The 19,273-nt window shown below is 36.2% G+C and overlaps 1 protein-coding gene across 1 annotated transcript; it reads left to right on the forward strand.

Moving 5' to 3' along the window:
- The first annotated feature begins 731 nt into the window (after nt 1–731).
- LOC107842975 lies at nt 732–5,275 on the forward strand. The gene is made up of 2 exons (XM_047405872.1): nt 732–996; nt 4,800–5,275. The coding sequence occupies exons 1-2, from the start codon at nt 860–862 to the stop codon at nt 4,990–4,992; spliced, it is 330 nt and encodes a 109-aa protein (XP_047261828.1). The 5' UTR covers nt 732–859; the 3' UTR covers nt 4,993–5,275.
- The last annotated feature ends 13,998 nt before the right edge of the window (nt 5,276–19,273 follow it).

Consider the following 19,273-nt stretch of genomic DNA (forward strand, 5'->3'; position numbering starts at 1 on the left):
TAATTCTAAACTCCTCTGGCTCATTCGTCTAATGCCGATCCTGATAATGAACATAAGAAATACTAATTACCATAACGATAGATGTCATCAAGGAGTGACTATAAGCAATATTGCATTTGTTATGCTGATAAAACAAAAAGTTCACAACATGAAGTTATCAAATCATAACAATAATATTCATACGAAAAATTTAAAGGAAACAAAAAAGATAAGCGACTTGTTATGCAATAAAATAATCCCATGAAGCTTTTAAGCTAATGGTATCAGAACCTTTTGCTGAGAGAGAGCATCCAATAACTACCAAACATCCACAACTCAATTTCATGCCAGAACTTCAAAAACCTGCTATATCAACCAAACTCACAACACAGAAGCAACCAAAGGTGACATTGACTACTATTATTCACTTATATGAATAATCAATCAACCTTGAATAATCCATAATCCAGTAATGTCATTATTATTATGCAATAATTTAAGAAATCTTTTAATCGAAGGATCATAATTAAAAGTAATTACATCCATAGTGTTAATAGTAAGAGTGAAAGACGGATGTTAATTAACATTTTTAATCCTTTAGAATCAACTAAAATGCATCTGATCTTGTTTACATCAGTTATGCCTTGACTATTTTTTTCTTATGCGACAAACTCTTTTTTTTTTTTTTCATTCAAAGTTGGGTTACTTGGCCCATTTATTAAAACCCAAAATAAATTGTTTACACCCGGGTCAAAAGTGACCCGGTTCATAAAAGCAACAATAAAATCTACCAGCAATATCTGGTCTTAACGAATGTGGAAAAAGGAAAGTTACCAGACCTTCCATCCACTATACCAAACTATTGTTGTTGCCACCATTAATGAGCTGCTCTTGTCCATCTTTTTTAAAATTCCATGAAAATGATACTCCTTCAAACGGTTCTTTTCTCAAGATCTCCAACAATCGAAGTTCTTCAATTGGTTCCTTCAGATCGGAAGTTTGGGAGTACCAACCAAGGTAAGAATTTCATTTTACCTTCAATTTCTTCTATTTACTTTCTTCTTGTGCCTATTTTGACAGAAATTATCCTTTACATTTCCAAGCTGAACTAAGGTTGCTATTTAACCTCCAAGTTGCAATGATACTACGGTTGCTTCTAGGTATCATTCAAATCTCATGAAAAGGATCTTAATAAAGTATTTGACCTCTTTGATAACAGCAGATCCTAAGATCGTTTAGATTCTTTAAATATCATCTTTAATGGATTGAACCCAAATCAGGTTAATACCACCATCTTAAGTTGATATCCCCCAAAACTAACGCCACTTAGAATTAGCCATATCTTCTGTGAATGAACACTAATCATTAGACAAGTAAACACATAACTAATAACCCATGAGTCCTGGTAACATACCATAATTAACATCTCAAGATCTCACCAGGTTCATGGTATAGTGACCAACTGAAAATTATTCAGACATCACAAGTATATTAGTAATTGTTTACTTATCTTTCTGATTATTGTCCATTATAGTCATTGTTAAACAATATCAACAACCTTATGATGTTGCCCCTGCATCCTTTGTTTGTCTGATCCTCAAATTATGACAACTCTGCTTATCAAGGAGAATGATTTTCTTGCCTTTTAATAGGACTTCCTGAAAATTATGAAATTCATAGGTTCCTGCAAAATCAAAAATTAGGTTAGTAAAATAATCAGCAAGAGTATTTCCCTCCCTAAACGAGTGTTGTACTCTTACTGTCAAAAGAGCCTTTAGCCTTCTAATGGAGTTGATCTCCATTGTCACACTCCAAGGAACTTCCCAGATACCATTTATAATATTCACCGTGGCCAAAGAATCTATTTCAACAATAATATTTGAATATTCCTTTTCCTAGCAATAATAAATTCCTTCCCTAATGGCGATGGCTTCAGCTACTAAATTAGTAGACTGCTAATTTTATACCTTATGATCCCAACAATTCTCCATAATTATCTCTCTCATAAAAGTCTATTGAACTAGAACCTAGATTACCTCTAGATACTCCATCTGTATTACACTTCCACCATCCTTGTAGAGGTTTATTCCATGTAACCACCTTGCTATGAAACTCCGGCCAGTAAGCATCTAAAAGCTCGACTATTTAAGGCCATGAATTGGGAATTTCTGGATAATTAAATTTCAAACTCATAAATTTATGAATTGTGTTGGTGATATCCCAAAACAACTTGCTTGTTGAATACCTCTCCCCATGTAAAACAACATTCCTCCTTTTCCATAGAAACCATAAAATAATGTTAGGTACAGCTTAAGAAATTACTTTTTGTCTAGAATTACTTTGTGCTTCCCACCAAACTATCAGAGTTTGTTTAATTAGAACTCTGGGATCGACAATAGCTGTAGCAGAAGAAAAATAATTCCAAACATAAGTAGCAATCTCTCTTTTCAAAAATAAATGCTCCATTGTTTCATTTTCCTGCCTCGAACAACATGAGCATAACTGAGAGATATTAGGGTTCCAGTTTGCTAAAGTTGCAGCCACAGGAACTCTATTAGTCCCTACTCTCCACCCAAAAAAAAAAATTTTAAAAGGTAAGCCTTTTACCCAAATCTTCTTGAAATAATCAGAAGCCTCCATTTTCTTTCTCAGCAGTTCCCAAGCAGATCTGACTGAAAACTTTCCAGAGATAGTTTTAAGCCTCTAAATTTTATCACTCCTATCACTTTGTCTAACATAATCCATATGTTGTTTAACAAAATCAACAATATGGAATGGCACATGATTTTTCATCTCTATGTAATCCCATCCTGTATCCTTCAAAAATACGTCAATATCAATCAAAGGATGGCATAAAGAAATATCTAATTGAAGAGTGTGAAAGGTCCCAAACTAGTCCAATTATCATACCATACAATAGATGAACCCCCTTTAGGTTCCCACCACAAATATTTCTCAACTCAGTCCCTATTTTGGAGCATGAACTTTCATTGTTGGGATCTACTTTTCCATTGTACTAGAGTTGGAAGCTGCTTTTTACAATATTTATTCCACATATAATGTGACCATAATGAATTTTGTGTTTTGAACCTCTACCATAGTTTTGCAAGCATAAATTTGTTACTCCAAAAAAATTTGGCAAAAAACCCTATGCAACTCCTTTATGACACATTTTGGGGGCACAATTACTGAAAGCATGTGAATCGGAACTCTTTGCAACACACTTATAGTCAAAACCTCTTTACCACCATTAGACAATATATTCCCTTTCCATGACTTTAGCTTAGATTTCACTCTATTAATAAGATCAACATAACGCTTATTTCTCTTTCTTGAGTGCGTTATAGGACATCCGAGATATTTTAAAGGGAACCGGCCTCTAGAAATACCTATACTCTCCTCTACTAGTTGCCTCACATCAGATGTAACATTTTGATGAATGTAAAAGGTACTTTTATCCTTGTTGACCTTTTGACCAAATTGAGCTTCATAATCCATCAAAATAGCCACTATTTATGCGACAAACTTAACCTTGTACTATCTTATGCCTAATAGCACACTATGGGGCTGAAAATTTTCTAGTTGATTAAAATTAACTTGCTTTCTCTTTCACCTTAAGCTCTTTTCTTTCTTGATTTTCATTTGCTTGTGGTTTAGCTCCACCTGTTATATTTTCAATCCATCTCCTACTATGTAATTGACATAAAAACTCAAAAGATTCATTAACATCCACGTATTAAGTTAAGTGAAGAGTAAGGATTAGGTAAATGTAATATAATTATAGTACATAGACCCTTGTTGTCCGATCCTTTTAGGAATCTACGCATACTTGGTTTTCCTTTTTTATGTACATGAAAAGTTTGTTAGGTTCAATTGGTGTGAATGAAAAATGAAAAGTTGCTTGGAAAGGACCCAACTCTTCGAGTAAAAGACATACTATTTTGGAAAAAGGTATGACTGTTTGGATGGTTGTGGCTGTTTAGAAAAGACACACTCTTTCGAATGGACAGACATGATTGTTCATAAAGGATATACCTTTTGGGTAAACCATTGCCACTGTTCGAAAGGGGAACTTAATGGCTATATAAACCTGTATTTTTTTACAGGTTTAATACAAATTTTTATGCACTTGAAAAAATTTCTTTTCTTCTAAAATACTCCGTGTGATCATCTAACTGTTGAGTGAGCTCGAAGAGAATCCGATTGTTTGAGGTACCACTACAATCGGATTGTTAAGTCATTTTATCATAGGAGAAAAATTCCGCAACCTCAGGTACTTGAGGGGAGTTATTTCCTTTAGTACACTCCGTGAATTCGGAGGACTTGGCTTTTTCTGGTTCATCTAATTTTCGTTAAAATACTCAAAATACACTTCTTTGAAAGGTCGTTTTTTTTATCTTGTGTTGAAGGTGTTGGAAACTTCATAAGTGTTATTGATTTATTCTTGAACTTGTGTTGAAATTGTTTTGCCAAAATACCGATTTTTGTATACCAAAAAATAACAATATCAAGGAAATAAATTGGAGTAAAAAAATAATTTTTGTTGCTTGTTTGGTGAAATTTTCTTTTCACTAAAGTTTTTTTTTCATAATCTGTATTGTTTGGTTTCTGGAGATTAAAGTTTTAAGATTTCTACTCTGATTGAACTTAAGTAGTGGTTTGAAGAAATAAAATCTTCATCACAAGTTAAAGATCACTCGGTTGACGATTGAAAATCATAAAAACTTCATCGTTAAACTAGAAGTAAAGGGTATTTAAAGTTGCTGCAACTTTATAAGTAGTATTTTGATATACTAAAATTTATTGTCCTTTTGTGACAGAAAAATGACTACTGGTAGTCAAGTGAATGATACTGCAATGATTGTGACAACGACTAATGTTACCACAACGATTCATACGAGTGCTCCACAGGCAATGGCACTAGTGGAGAAACGCAAAAAATTCCCGGGTGTTGATTTCAAAAGGTGGAAACAGAAGATGTTCTTCTACCTTACAACTTTATGTCTTCAATAATTTAAATGTGAAGAATCTCCAAAGGTGCCCAAAGGAGTTTTGGACCAGGAGAAATTTGTCGTTATGTAGGCGTGGAAACACTTAGATTTCTATGCAGGAATTACATTCTAAATGGCCTCCAAGATGAACTATACGATGTGTATAGTGGAATAAAGATGGAAAATGAGTTGTGGAGGGCGCTGATAAAAGAAAATACAAGACTGAAGATGCGGGAACCAAAAAGTTCTTCATTGCAAGATTCCTAGAGTTTAAAATGATTAATAGCAAATTTGTTGTATCTCAAGTCCAGGAACTGCAAGTAATCATCCACGATCTCCTAGTGGAAGGTATGATTTTAATGAGTACGTTTGTTGAACATGTTAAAAATGTTATTAATGTTCACATAAACTTTATTATAGGTATGGTTGTGAAAAAGGCATTTCAAGTCGCGACAATAATAGAAAAGTTACCACCTATATAGAAAGACTTCAAGAACTACTTGAAACATAAATAAAAGAAGATGACAGTCAAATATCTTATTGTAAGACTGCACATTAAATAAGACAATAAAGCCATATAAAGAGGTCAAAAGGAAATTCTGCAATAAATGGAGCAAATATTGAAGAAGACGACCACAACAACTCCAAAAAGTGGAAGAAAGCTAGACAGAAAAGCAATCAACCCAAGAAGAAATTCAAGGAAAAATGTTTTAACTGTGTCAAGATTGGCCACAAGTCAATATATTATCGTGCCCCAAAGAAAGGGAAAAATAAGGACCAACTAAATATGACCGAGTCCAAGAAAAAAATGGACGATTTGTGTTCCATACTAACTAAAAGCAACTTCATGGAAAATCCTCGAGAACGGTGGATGGATTCCAGTGCCACTTGCCATGTTTGTGCTAATAAGGAGTTATTTGTTGTTTTTGTTCCAGCTCAGGGCGAAGAGAAGATATATATGGCCAACTCCACAACTGAAAAATTTGAAGGAATAGACACTATGAGAAAAATACTTATTACATAGAGATTTTCATAGGATAATGTGGTAAAATCCCCAAGTAATTTGATTACTTGCGGATTTTCTTACCAATTAAAATCCAAAGGAAATACCTTCACAGGTAATTATTACCTGCAGATTTATAAAATCCCTAGGTAATTTAGTTACAAAAATAAATCCTCAGGTACGTTATTTGCGGATTTATTTGCAATTAACTATCAAAATTTTGCATGAATTTTTTGATAAAATTTCAAAAAAAAAAAAAAGGATTTTACCTACAGATTTTCATGAAAAAAATCATAAATTATTTCCCATGAAGATTCCCAAGTAAATCTGAAGGAAATTTAGAGGTGAAAATTCCTAATTAACAAAAAAAAATTCTTGCAGATATTTATGAAACTATTTCGCAAGAAAATTCGTATGAAATTCCCCAAGTAAATCTGCAAGAACAAATTTTCTTTAAAAAAAAATTCATAAATATTTAGCATGTACATCCCCATGGAAATTCTCAAATAATAATTCACACGTAAATTACTAGAAATATTTCACAAATAGTCAAAAATCTATTCAAAACCTCCAATAATTCTAAAAAAAACATCATTCAATACAAGCACTGCTAACACTGCTTTAGGACTTAGATCCTAGTGCTCTATACCTGTTGTCATTTTTGAATTTAAGTACAGGAGCACTGGCTGAAGTGGGTGCTAGGGCTGATGACCTCTGATGAAATTAAGGACGGTTACCACTCTCTAACTTTGGTTGACTGAAATTTAAACTACTTGTTCTAGCTCTCTTGATTCCTCTCTCCCCCTCTTTAATCTTCTGCTCCTCTATCTGTTGAGCATGGACTATGAGCTTAGACAAGTCCATCTCACTAATCAGCATTGCGGTGCTGCACTCCTTGACCACACTATAAGATATGCAAGACACGAACTTATTCATCTTGGACCTGTTATCAGCTACCACATGAGGATCATACACTGCTAACTAAGTAAACTTGAGGGAATGCTCCCTCACACTCATGCTGCCCTACCTCAAGTTAGGAAACTCTAACACCTTGGCCTTCCTCAAATACAATGGAAAGAATCTGTCTAAAAAAGCTGTGGCAAACTCATCCCATTATATAGGCCCTGCATCTACACCCCTATCAACCTTCCACTACTAAAACAAAGTATAGGCTACATCCTGCAAATGGTATGTACTCAACTCAGCACTCTCACTGGATGTCACCCCCATAGTATCCATTACCCTTTGAACTATATCTAAGAATTCCTATAGATCCTCATCAGTCTTGGATCTCATGAAAGAAGAAGGATTTATTGGGGTGAAATCCCGAATTCTGGTTACAGTAGTATTGGCCACTGGGTTGGCCAGAATAAAAGCTGGACATTTAATCTGTGCTGCTATTGGGTTTGCTAAAGTAGTAAACGCAGCTCTGAATTCTACATGAGAGACATGCTCATCCAAAGGATTTGCCTGGATGGGCTGAGGGGCTGGCTTGGTTCCTGTTCTTCTTCCATTATTCTTGGGAGGCATGTTGTGTAAACGAAAAGAAGAAACATATTAGATAGGGAGCTTAACTTGAGCTTATGCTCACTCGCAGGATATGAATACTGAAAGAAGGGGAACTTTTTCCTAAGTGTCTTGTATCCTCTTGTCCATAAGTGTGGCATGCTACATATCCATGCACAAGACTCTACTTGACGTGACTTTAAGACTTCATAGGACACTTTAAAACCTAAGGTTCTGTTACCAAGTTTGTAATGCCTCGAGAGTACACCCTGGGCGTTAGACGATGCTTACAGTCCCAAGAGACCACAAGCTAACCCATGAGCTGGTACCTGCTATGAGCACTGAATAACATAACTATAAATATGGAGTAATAATGACATGCCATAAGGTTTAAAAAAGTGAATTCAAAGCTTAAATATAATTCTATAGAAATAACTGACTGAATCTCATTAAATAATGATAAACTAGATAACTAACTATAATGTCTGAATATTGAATAACTGACTCTAATATCTGATAAGCCTCTAAAACTGAATGCATATGATTTTATGAGATAGGCCCCAACTAACTCCAACTACCTACTAAAGTGAGACATGAAATAAAGTAAGTCTATCCTTAAAGTATGAGGACTCACCACGGCTACTGCTTGATAAATCTAATCGTGAGTCGGGAACTAAGAGTCAGAACCTATGATAATACATCATAGCACAAAAGAAAAGGTATGCAATCAGTACTTTAAATGTACTGGTATGCTAAATAAGGTAGGCTGATATGCATGGTTTTATAAATAGAACTAATAATTAAGTGAATATGCATGTAAAGCATGGAGTACTAAATCGCAAGCATAAAATCTGTAGGTATTGGGAGTATGTGGAAATCTATAAATACTGAGAATGCACAAAAATCTATAAATATAGAAGATACGTGAAGATTTGTAGATACTAAAGATGTATTAAAATCTGTAAATACTGAAGATACAAGAAAATTTGTAGATACGGAGGATGTATGACCAAGCATATAACATGAACAGAGTAAACTCTGTAAACTGAAATACTAAAATAACTGAAATCTGTATGCTTTGAGAAAATAACACTAAGATTGAATAACCGAATTAGGACTGTAGTTGAGACTAAGGGAGGTATCATCTAACTGATATTCCCTAATTTGAGCTAATTAGGGTCCAACCTATAACCCCAGTTGGAGGGGTGTTAATACCGTTCCACGAGTACTAACACTGGCTGTGTGGATCCAGTAAACTGATATAATATCCAAAGGACTAAGGGTGTAAGGCCTGAACTGACGGGTGACCCCAGCAAGATAGTCAAGCCTAATCTGACGGGTGACTTCTCATAAGCTACGTTGACTATGTATTTTTGGAGTATAGGAACTTCTACTAACGACTCTGCCTATCTGATGGTTAAGACGCCATCCCTACACTCGCTCGGTGCTAAATCCTACTCCCAACTGAAAGACACTAAAATACTAGATTGTTCTGAGTTTAACTGACTGATATTTAACTATTCTAATTCTGCTCATAGTATGTTTTAAAGACTATTCTATAGTGTACTAAGACTAGACTACATAAAAGCTATGGTTTTTGGGTATTCAACACCCCAGGACTCAAAAACAATAATGGTAAAATGACACTAATGCTTGGGGGACAAAGCATGAAGGCTTTTATTAAATCAATCACTCTTGTAGGCATTTTATCAAACACTTGTACTTCATAGTTAAGTCAATTCTTGGGAATAGTATAAAACTTTAAATAATAGCATGACTTCAATATTTATAACACTAAATCATGATCTAATTAGAAGAATGACAATAATAAAACATGGGGGATTTGATAACAACAATAATTTCATTAAAATAAGGTAAAAAATCAATATTCATGGAAGTTCATGGAGATTCATAGTTTAAAATCACAATTTAATATCATAAATCTTGAAAAGATGATAGATTTGTAATTAAAACATATACTTTGATTCCATGGATGAAAGGAATCCATGGATGAACATCTAACATACCAGGGATAATAGATTTAGGAGGATTGATGGAGAGTTCTTGAAATTTGGCCTAGAATTTGAGAGTTAGGGCTTCTTTTTCTTGAAGAGAGTTGATATAAATTTGAGAGAATAATGCAAAAGTTAACAGATAATTCTCTCTTAGGGTTAAATACCGTTTTTAGGTTTATTTGGGGCCATGGGAAAATACCAAATGACACCTATAATTTAAAATTGCAAAACTGGAAAAATTCTCGATTTTCACCCTTAGCGCGATGCGCCCCTATCACGCCAATCCACTAGAAAAGGGACAATTGGGAAAATGCATGCTGGCATGATATGGTGTAATCGCGTTGCCACCTTGTTTGTGACCTGGAACCTCATCACAATGCAGTGAAATCGTGAAGAGACTCTGGAAATTACAAAATGCCAATTTAGGTTTTGGCGCAACATGCCAAGATTGCGCATTTTCAATGGAAATTGCTGATTGTTATTTAGATCGACTCTGTATTCAATAAGGGTTAAAATGACTGTGTTTAACAACTGAAACTTGTATATCGTTGGAAAGCTAATTCAATTTTCTACGCAATGGCAGGCTCTAAACTGATAAATAATGAGTGTTTCAAAAATTTTATATATGAATACCCATATATTGGGACTTTAATTATGCTATAAAAATATGGGGTATTACAATATCTCCCCCTTGGGTTCATTCATCCTCGAATGAGACTGGTTAAGCTGAGGGAAAACAGATGGACTAAAATTACACACTGAACATGCATATCTAATACATGGAATGCATGACTAAACTGACTCATGAATACACGACTGACATAAACATGATGTTCAACTGAAATTAAGAATGATAGAGAGAAATCTTAAGAAGATTAGTACCTTATAATGAATCTGGATTAGAAGAGAAAAGATGAGGGTACTTGGTCGATATATCTGCTTCTGTTTCCCAAATGGCTCCCTCAACGGACTGATTCTGCCAAAGAACTTTGACCTATGTAACTTCTTTGTTCCTTAGTCTACGAACTTGATAATAAAAAATTTTGACTAGAACTTCCTCAAAGGAAAGGCTATTCTGAATATCTAAAGTTTCTAAGGGAACAACTACAAATGGATCACCAATACACTTTTTCAACAATGAGACATGGAACACTGGGTGTACTGAGGTTAAGTATGAAGTCAAATCTAGCTTGTAAGCTACCTTTTTGAAACTACTGAGAATTTTAAAGGGATCGATATATCGGGGACTGAGTTTCCCTTTCTTGCTGAATCTCTTCACTCCTTTCATAAGAGAGATTTTCAAGTACACCAAATCACCAACCTCAAACTTGAGATCCTTTCTCCTTACATCCATATATGATTTCTATCAGCTCTGGGAAACTCTAAGTCTTTCTCTGATCAACTGAACCTTCTTTGATGCATCAAACACCAAGTTAGGCCCTACTACTGTAGCCTTTCCTACTTCAAACCAACCAATTATTGATCTACATCTCGTATCATAAAGAGCCTCAAATGGAGCCATATGGATACTTGAATGATAGCTGTTATTGTATGTGAATTCAATCAAAGGCAAGTGGTCATCCCAACTACCTTTAAAATCAGCTACGCATGCTCTTAGCATATCTTCAAGAGTCTGAATGGTCTTTTTTGCTTGACCATATTTTTGAGGGTGGAAAGCTGTACTGAGCTGGACTTGGGTACCAAGACCCTTTTGGAATGCCTTTTAAAGTGAGAGGTAACTTGGGTACCTCTATTTTAGATGATAGATAAGGGAATACTGTACAACCTAACCAACTCTCTGAGATAGAGTTTGGCGTAGTCCTCAGCTAAGTAAGAGGTATGGACTGGCAAGAAATGAGCTAATTTTATCATCCTGCCTATGATAAACTAAATAGAGTCATGCTGATGATGGGTACGAGGCAAAGCTATGACAAAATCCAAGTTTAATTATTCCTATTTCTATATGGGAATACTGAACTCCTGTATGGACCAACTAGGCTTCTGTCCTCAATCTTAACTTGCTAGCATATAGAGTATTTAGCTACAAACTCTGTATTATCTTTCGTCATTCCACTCCACCAATAGATCTCCCGCAAATCATGGTACATCTTAGTGGCCCCTGGATGAATAGAATAACGCCCAACATGCACTTCTGCAAGAATTCGTTGCCTCAAGTCTTCTATATCAGGGACACATAATCTACCCTAACAACGCAACACACCACCTTCCTCTTGGGAGAAAACCTCCACCTTCTAATCTATAACTGATTCTTTCAACTTAACTAGATTGGGATTTTTATCCTATTTTTCCTTCACCTCAGAAATTAGAGAAGATTCGGTGCTACTATACACCCATACACTACCCTCTACTGAATCTACTGATGGACTTCCTGAGATAACTTCTTCTTACCATACTCAACATAAGCAACACTACCCGTAGACAATCTACTGAGAGCATCAGCCACTACACTGGCCTTGCCTAGATGATACAGAATACTCATGTCATAATCCTTCAATAACTCTAACCACCTTCTCTAATGTAGATTTAAATCTTTCTGAGAGAACACATACTACAAGCTCTTATGGTCAGTGAACACATCAACATGCACCCCATACAAATAATTCCTCCAAATATTTAAGGCAAATACTACTGCTATTAACTTAAGATCATGAGTTGAATAATTCTTCTCATGGGGTTTAAGTTGACTTCAGCTCTATGCATGAGGACACAAACCGAACCAACTCTGGATACATCATAGTACATAAAAAACCCATCTAAACCATTTCGTAATGTAAGAACTAGGGCTGAGGTGAGTCGAGTCTTCAACTCTTCGAAACTCTTCTCACAGAAATCTGATCACTCTTATGAGTCAATCTGGACATAGGGATGCAATAGAAGAAAATCCTTGAAAAAAATGATGGTAATAGCCAGCTAAACCCAAGAAACTCCTAATGTTTGCTGGATATTTAGGTCTAGGCCAGTTTCTCAGTGCTTCAATCTTTTGAGGATCAACTCTAATGCCATCACCAGAAATAATATGGCTAAGAAAAGCTACTGATCTTATCCAGAATTCACACTTACTTAATTTGGCAAATAACTGATGAATTTTAAGAGTCTGAAGTACTATTATGAGGTGGTCTGCATGATTATTTTCACTACAGCAGTTAAAAAAATGTCATCAATGAAGACTATGATGAACTTTTCCAAGTACTGCTTGAACACTCTGTTCATCAATCCATGAAGGTTGATGGGGCATTCGTGAAACCAAAAGACATGACTAGAAATTCAAAATGACCATACCACATTTGAAAAGCTATTTTTGGAATGTCACATTCCCTGACCCTGAGCTGATGATAGCCTGATCTGAGGTCTATCTTGGAAAAGTAGCTGGTACACTGAAGTTGGTCAAAGAAGTCATTGATTCTAGTAAGTGGATATTTATTCTTGACTGTGAGTTTGTTCAACTGACGGTAGTTATGCACATTCTAAGAGGGCCATCTTTTTTATGCACGAATAGAACTGGTGTGCCCCATGAGAAGACACTGGGTCTGATGAATCCCTTATCTAGAAATTCCTTTAACTATTTTTTTAACTCCTTGAGATCAGCTAGAGCCATTTTGTATGGCGGAATAAATATGGATTAAGTATCTAGAAGAAGGTTTATTTTGAAGTTGATTTCCCTTTCAGGATAAACTCCGGGAAGATCTTCAGGAAATACATATGAGAATTCATTTACTACTGGAACTAATTTAAGAGTTGGAGTTTCTAAATTTGAGTCTTTGACTCGAACAAGATGGTAAATACACTCTTTTGACATTATCTTTCTTGGTCTAAGGTATGAAATCAGCTGACCTCTAAGAGTTGTGGTACTGCCCCTCTATTCAAGGACTGGTTTATTTGGGAACTAAAAATGAACTATTCTTTTTCTATAACCAACGAAGGCATAGCATGACTGGAGCCAATCCATGTCGAGAATGATGACAAAATCCATCATCTGTAACTTCACTAAATAAACTGAGGTAACTTTCTGAGATATTATAACTGGACAGTTCCTGTATACCTATCTGGCTACAATGGAAACACCTACTGGGGTAGATACTAAAAAGGGCTCTGCTAGAGTTTCTAGACTGACTCCGAAATTGATGGCTATATATGGAGTTACAAAAGAAAGAGAAGCTCTAGGGTCTAGTAAAGCATAAACTTGTAAGTGAAAAACCTACACGTACCAGTAACTACGTCAGGGGAGTTTTCCTAATCTTAGAGGACTTGAAGACCATATAATCTTTTTGGACACTGACAACTGGTAGCACTGGAAGCGATACCCTGCTGAGTTAGGTCTTCGGATGGAACTGATGACTAATTGGACTGGCCCTATTAGCATAAATCCCTACCTTTCTGAGTAGCTACCCAACACTCCTGAATCCATCAGCCTGGCTTGCTACCGCCCAAAGGACAAATCACTACCCGCTCTATACTCATCCTGATGGTGCCTTCCATACTTTTGACATAGAGGGTTCATACGGGCACTGCTAACACTGCCTTGGGACTTAGAGCCTAGTGCTCTATCCTTGCTGTATTTTTTAAATTTGGGTACGGGAGGACTGGCTGAAGAAGGTGCTGGGGATGAAGACCTCTGATGAAATTGAGGACGGTTACCACCCTCTGACTTTGGCTGATTGAAATTAAAACTACCCATTCTAGCTCTCTTGTTTCCTCTTTCCCTCTCCTTAATCTTCTACTCCTCTATTTATTGAGCATGGAAAATCATCCTAGAAAATTCCATCTTACTAATCAACATTGCGGTCCGGAACTCCTTGACTATACTATCAGATATGCCTGACACGAACTTACTCATCTTAGATATGTTATCAGCTACCACATAAGGAGCATATCTAGCTAACTGAGTAAACTTGAGGGAATAGTCCCTCAAACTCATGCTGAACTGCCTTAAGTTAATAAACTCTAACACCTTGGCCTCCCTCAACTCCAATGGGAAGAATCTGTCTAAGAAAACTTTGGCAAACTCTACCCATTCTACAGGCCCTACATCTATACCCCTATCAACCTTCCACTGCTTAAACCAAGTTTAGGATACATCCTACAACTATTATGTATCCAACTCAGCACTATCACTAGGTATAACCCCATAACATCCTTTACCTTTTGAACCATATCTAAGAATTCCTAAGGATGCTCTTCAGAATTGGATCCCATAAAAGATGGAGGATTCATCCGGGTGAAATCTCAAATTTTGGTTTTAGTAGTATTGGCCACTGGGATGGACAGAACAATAGCTGGCCATTTATTCTGTGCTTCAATAAAGTTTGCTAGAGTTGTGAACGCTGCTCTGAATTCTGTGTGAGAGACATGCTCTTCCAGAGGATCTGCCATGACGGGCTGAGGGGCTGGCTGGTTTTCTGTTCTTCTTTCATTCTTCTTGGGAGGTATGTTCTATAAATGGAAGAATGAAATGTATTTGACAAGGAGTTTAACTTGAGCTTATGCTCACTTGCACGACATGAATATTGACAAAAGGAAAACTTTTTCCTAAACGCCTTGTAGCCTCTCATCCATAAGTGTGGCGTGCTACACACCCATGTACAAGACTCTACTTGATGTGGCTTTAAGACTTGCTAGGACACTTTAAAACCTTAGGCTCTAATACCAAGTTTGTAATGCCCTGAGAGTACACCCTTGGCGTCATACGGTGCTTAGATTCCCGAGGGACCACAAGCTAACCCATAAACTGGTACCTACTATGAGCACTGCATAACATAACTATAAATGTGGAAGAATACTAACATGCCATAAGGTTTTAATAACTTAATTCAAAACTAAAATATGAGTCTATAGAAATAACTGACTGAATTTGATAAATACTGATAAACTAGATAACTAACTGTAATGTCTGAATATTGAATAACTGACTCTAATGCTTGATAAGCCTATAAAAATGAATGCTTGTGAGTTGATGGTACGTGCCCCAACTAACTCTAACTAACTACTAAGTTGAGACATGAAATAAAGTAAGCCTATCCTCGAAGTATAAGGGCTCACCCTTGCTACTGCTGAGGATCTGATAAATCTAATCATGAGCCAGGAAATGAGCGTTAGAACCTATGATATAACACATCATAGCACAAAAGAAAAGGTATCCGATCAGTACTTTATGTACTAGTATGGTAAATGAGGTAAGCTAATATGCATGGTTTCATGAACAGAACTAATAATTAATTGAATATGCATGTACAGCATGGAGTAATGAATAGAAATCATGAAATCTATTAGTACTACAAATATGTGGAAATCTATAAATACTGAGAATGCATGAAAATATGTAAATACTAAAGATACGTGAAAATCTATAGATACTGAGGGTGCTTGAAAATCTATAAATAATAAAGATACATGAAAATTTGTAGATACCGAGGATGAATGACCAAGAATATAACATGAACTAAGTAAAATCTATAAACCAAAATTATAAAATAACTGAAATCTAGATGCTTTGGTCAAACAACACTAAGACTGAATAACGAAATTAGGACTATAACTGAGACTGTATCTTAGATTATGGGAGGTATTATCTAACCGATATTCCCTAATATGAACTAATCGGGGTCCAACCTGTAACCCCAGTTGGAAGGGTGTTAATACTATGCCACGGGTAGTAAAACTGGCCGTGTGGATCCACTAAACTGATATAATGTCCAAAGGATTAAGGGTGTCAAGCCTGAACTGACAGGTGACCCCTGCGAGATAGTCAAGCCTAATCTGATGGGTGACTTCTCTATTTCTCCCTATCTTCTACAGAATATGCCTCCTAAAAGAAGAAACAAAAATCAGTCAGCCCCTCAGGCTGAAGAACCTTTGGGCGATCATGTTTCTCATGCGGAGTTTGGGGCCATAGTCATTACTCTTGCTCAGTCAGTTTCTATTTATAATGAACGACCAACTGTCATTCCAACCAACCCAGTGGATAATTCAGCTGCATCCAAGATTTAGGACTTCACTCGAATGAACCCTCCATCCTTTCTAGGGTTTAAGTCAGATGAGGACCCTCAAGAATTACTAGATCAGGTTCAGAAGGTGACTAACATCATGGGGGTGACTATTTTTAAGAGTGTTGAGCTAGCTGTATATCAGTTGCAGGATGTGGCTCATACTTGGTTCAAGTAGTAGAAGTCAGAAAGAGCAGATGATACAGGGCTAAGAGAAGTTCTTTCCCCTAGAACTGAAAGAAGCTAAGGTGTTAGAATTCATCAACCTCAGTCAGGGAACCATGAAGGTGAAAGAGTATTCTCTTAATTTTACTCAAGTAGGCAGGTATGCCCCTTATGTGGTTGCAGACAGTAGGGCCAAGATGAGTAAGTTTGTGTCAGGGGTTAATGATAGCGTTGTTAATAACTGCAGATCCATCATACTGAATAATGACATGACTTTAGCCATACTTATGACCCATGCTCAGTAAATAGAAGAGCAAAAAAATAAGGTAAAGGAAAAGCATAATAAGAGGGCAAGGACAACTAGTTTTAGTTTTGCTCTGCCTAAGTTAGGGGATGGTAGCCATTCTAAGTATAGTCATAAATTTTCAGTCCCAGCTCTATCTTAAGCTAGTGCACCAGTACCCAAGCTCGAGAATGAAAGTCGTGGTGGGTCGCCAGGCTTTAAGGCCTAGGGTAGTAAGAACAAGAGACTTACCTATTCAATTTGCAAAAAGTGTGGTAAAAATCACCTATGTGTATGTAGAGCAGGCATTGAGGTATGTTATGGATGTGGTAAGCCAGGCCACAGGCTATGAAAATGTAGATCAAGGAATCAGAAGGGAAAAGATTTGCGCCAGTAGAGCGTCACTTCCAATACTACTACTGGTCAGCATCAAAATAAGTTTTATGCTCTTCAGACTTGCTATGATCAAGAAAATTCCCCCGGCATAGGTTTGGGTATGTTATAGGTCTTTTATACTTATGATATGCATTGCTAGACCTCTTTCTCTTATTTTAGCTTAAGATTTTCAGCATGAGTTATTTAGTCATGAATTAGTCCATAGATGCCCTGTGCAACCCTAGTATCTCAGTAGGGTGAGCATTCTTAGAGGGACATAGGGTCCCAAGGAGGAGATACCTCATTATTTCCTCAACGTTCCTATACCTTAAATCAAGTTTCTCTTTGAATAAAAAAGCCAGTTTAGAGTAGAGGGTATTCATAAGTTTACCCTCAAATTCCCAACCTCAGCTTTGGGCCAAGTATTGAGAGGCTCAGTTCTATTCATGATGTTTAGTTCGTACGTCATGTATCGGACCAGACTCAGTTAGGTTCTTGTATTTTCGCTCATACATGTTTAGTAAGACGATCTCAAATTCATTCCAGTTAAGATAATAGTTCTCCTTAATCTTACTCAATTTTGTGTTTAGTATTCATCACAAACTTAGTACTAAGTACCCTTGCATATTCATCCATGCATTCATTTATCAGTTCAGACATGTAATTATCCATTAGACATGTATTCTCACTATGAGAAATTCAGTTCATCAAAATATTCAGTCATGTACTCATAAGTAAATTATCAATCATGCATCAAATATGCATGAATTTAGCTTATTAGCCATTCATCAGATATGCGTGTTCAATATGTTGGATTAAGCCATCAGTCATGTCAGTTATGAAATCATGTTCTAGCCAGCATGTTCAGTATGTACATCAGTTTTTATTCTTTCCCTCTCACTTAGTCTCATTTGAGGACGAATGTTATCAAGGGGGAGGTATTGTAATACCCCATACTTTTCTTAGCTTGAAAAGTTTCCTAACAATGTTAGAAGCTTTCTTTGAAAGATGAATACACCTTTTTACATGTGTTATTTTCAAGATTTACCCTTTTAATCACGTGGGGAATCAAATAAGATTTTCATCGATACCAAATTCGCCCAAATCTGGCACCCAGGTGAAGACTTAGAGCCTCTTTAGTGAGACAGTGTAACAAGAGCCTTCAGCGAGTCGCGGAGATAGCTCAAATAGAAATTGTTAATTTCTAGTGTTTCTCCGCTATAGTGGCATGTCGCGTAAAGCTTCCAGGTCGCATACAAGGTGGCAACCTCTGCATCCTACCATGTGTATGATTAAATGCCTAGGTGAAGGAACAATGCCTAACTAGTATGATATTATGAAATCCCCATGCATGTACAAGCTTCTGCATATCATATGTTTGATAAAGTGCTTTAATATATTAATTATGAATTGTGTTGTAAGTCATATATTCAAGTAAGCCATGCTATGTCAGTTTCTTCTTATCGAGTCCTGGGGGTACTTGTACCCGAGTATTTACCTGGGCGCCAACTAAGTCAGTTCCAGGTGCCAAAAACACTCCGTTTTGAGTTATTTTAAGGGTAATTATGTCTTTTAACACTCCTTACACGTCCCTAAACTTAACCCTACGAAATATATAGCTTTTAAACATATTAAAACCCTATTATCATCTCAAAGATCATCATCCAAGAGCACTAAAAGATAAAAATAACTAGGGTTGCATAACTAAGATTGAAGATCCGATTCCAAGGAAATTCCTCCGTCAATCATCAAGAATCTTCCTTCTAAGGTATGCGTGAGTTGATTTATGGATCCCTTTCATCCATAAATCTCAAAAACCCTCTTTTTCATTATAAAGTATGATTTCTATATTGTTGGGTGTTGATGATCATATTGTTGATATTGGGTGATTACCAAGATGGAATCTTTATATGTTTTTTTGAATTTCATGATATCATATGAGTTGGAAACATGTA

This window comes from Capsicum annuum, unplaced genomic scaffold (genome assembly GCF_002878395.1).
Source record: "Capsicum annuum cultivar UCD-10X-F1 unplaced genomic scaffold, UCD10Xv1.1 ctg82233, whole genome shotgun sequence".
NCBI lineage: Eukaryota > Viridiplantae > Streptophyta > Magnoliopsida > Solanales > Solanaceae > Capsicum > Capsicum annuum.

Bases quoted from the DNA above. Each gene is read 5' to 3' on its own strand.
- LOC107842975 (XM_047405872.1), top strand. From the start codon at position 860: ATGAGCTGCTCTTGTCCATCTTTTTTAAAATTCCATGAAAATGATACT. The intron at 997-4,799 runs GTAAGAATTTCA...CTTTTGTGACAG, and splicing joins GTTTGGGAGTACCAACCAAG to AAAAATGACTACTGGTAGTC.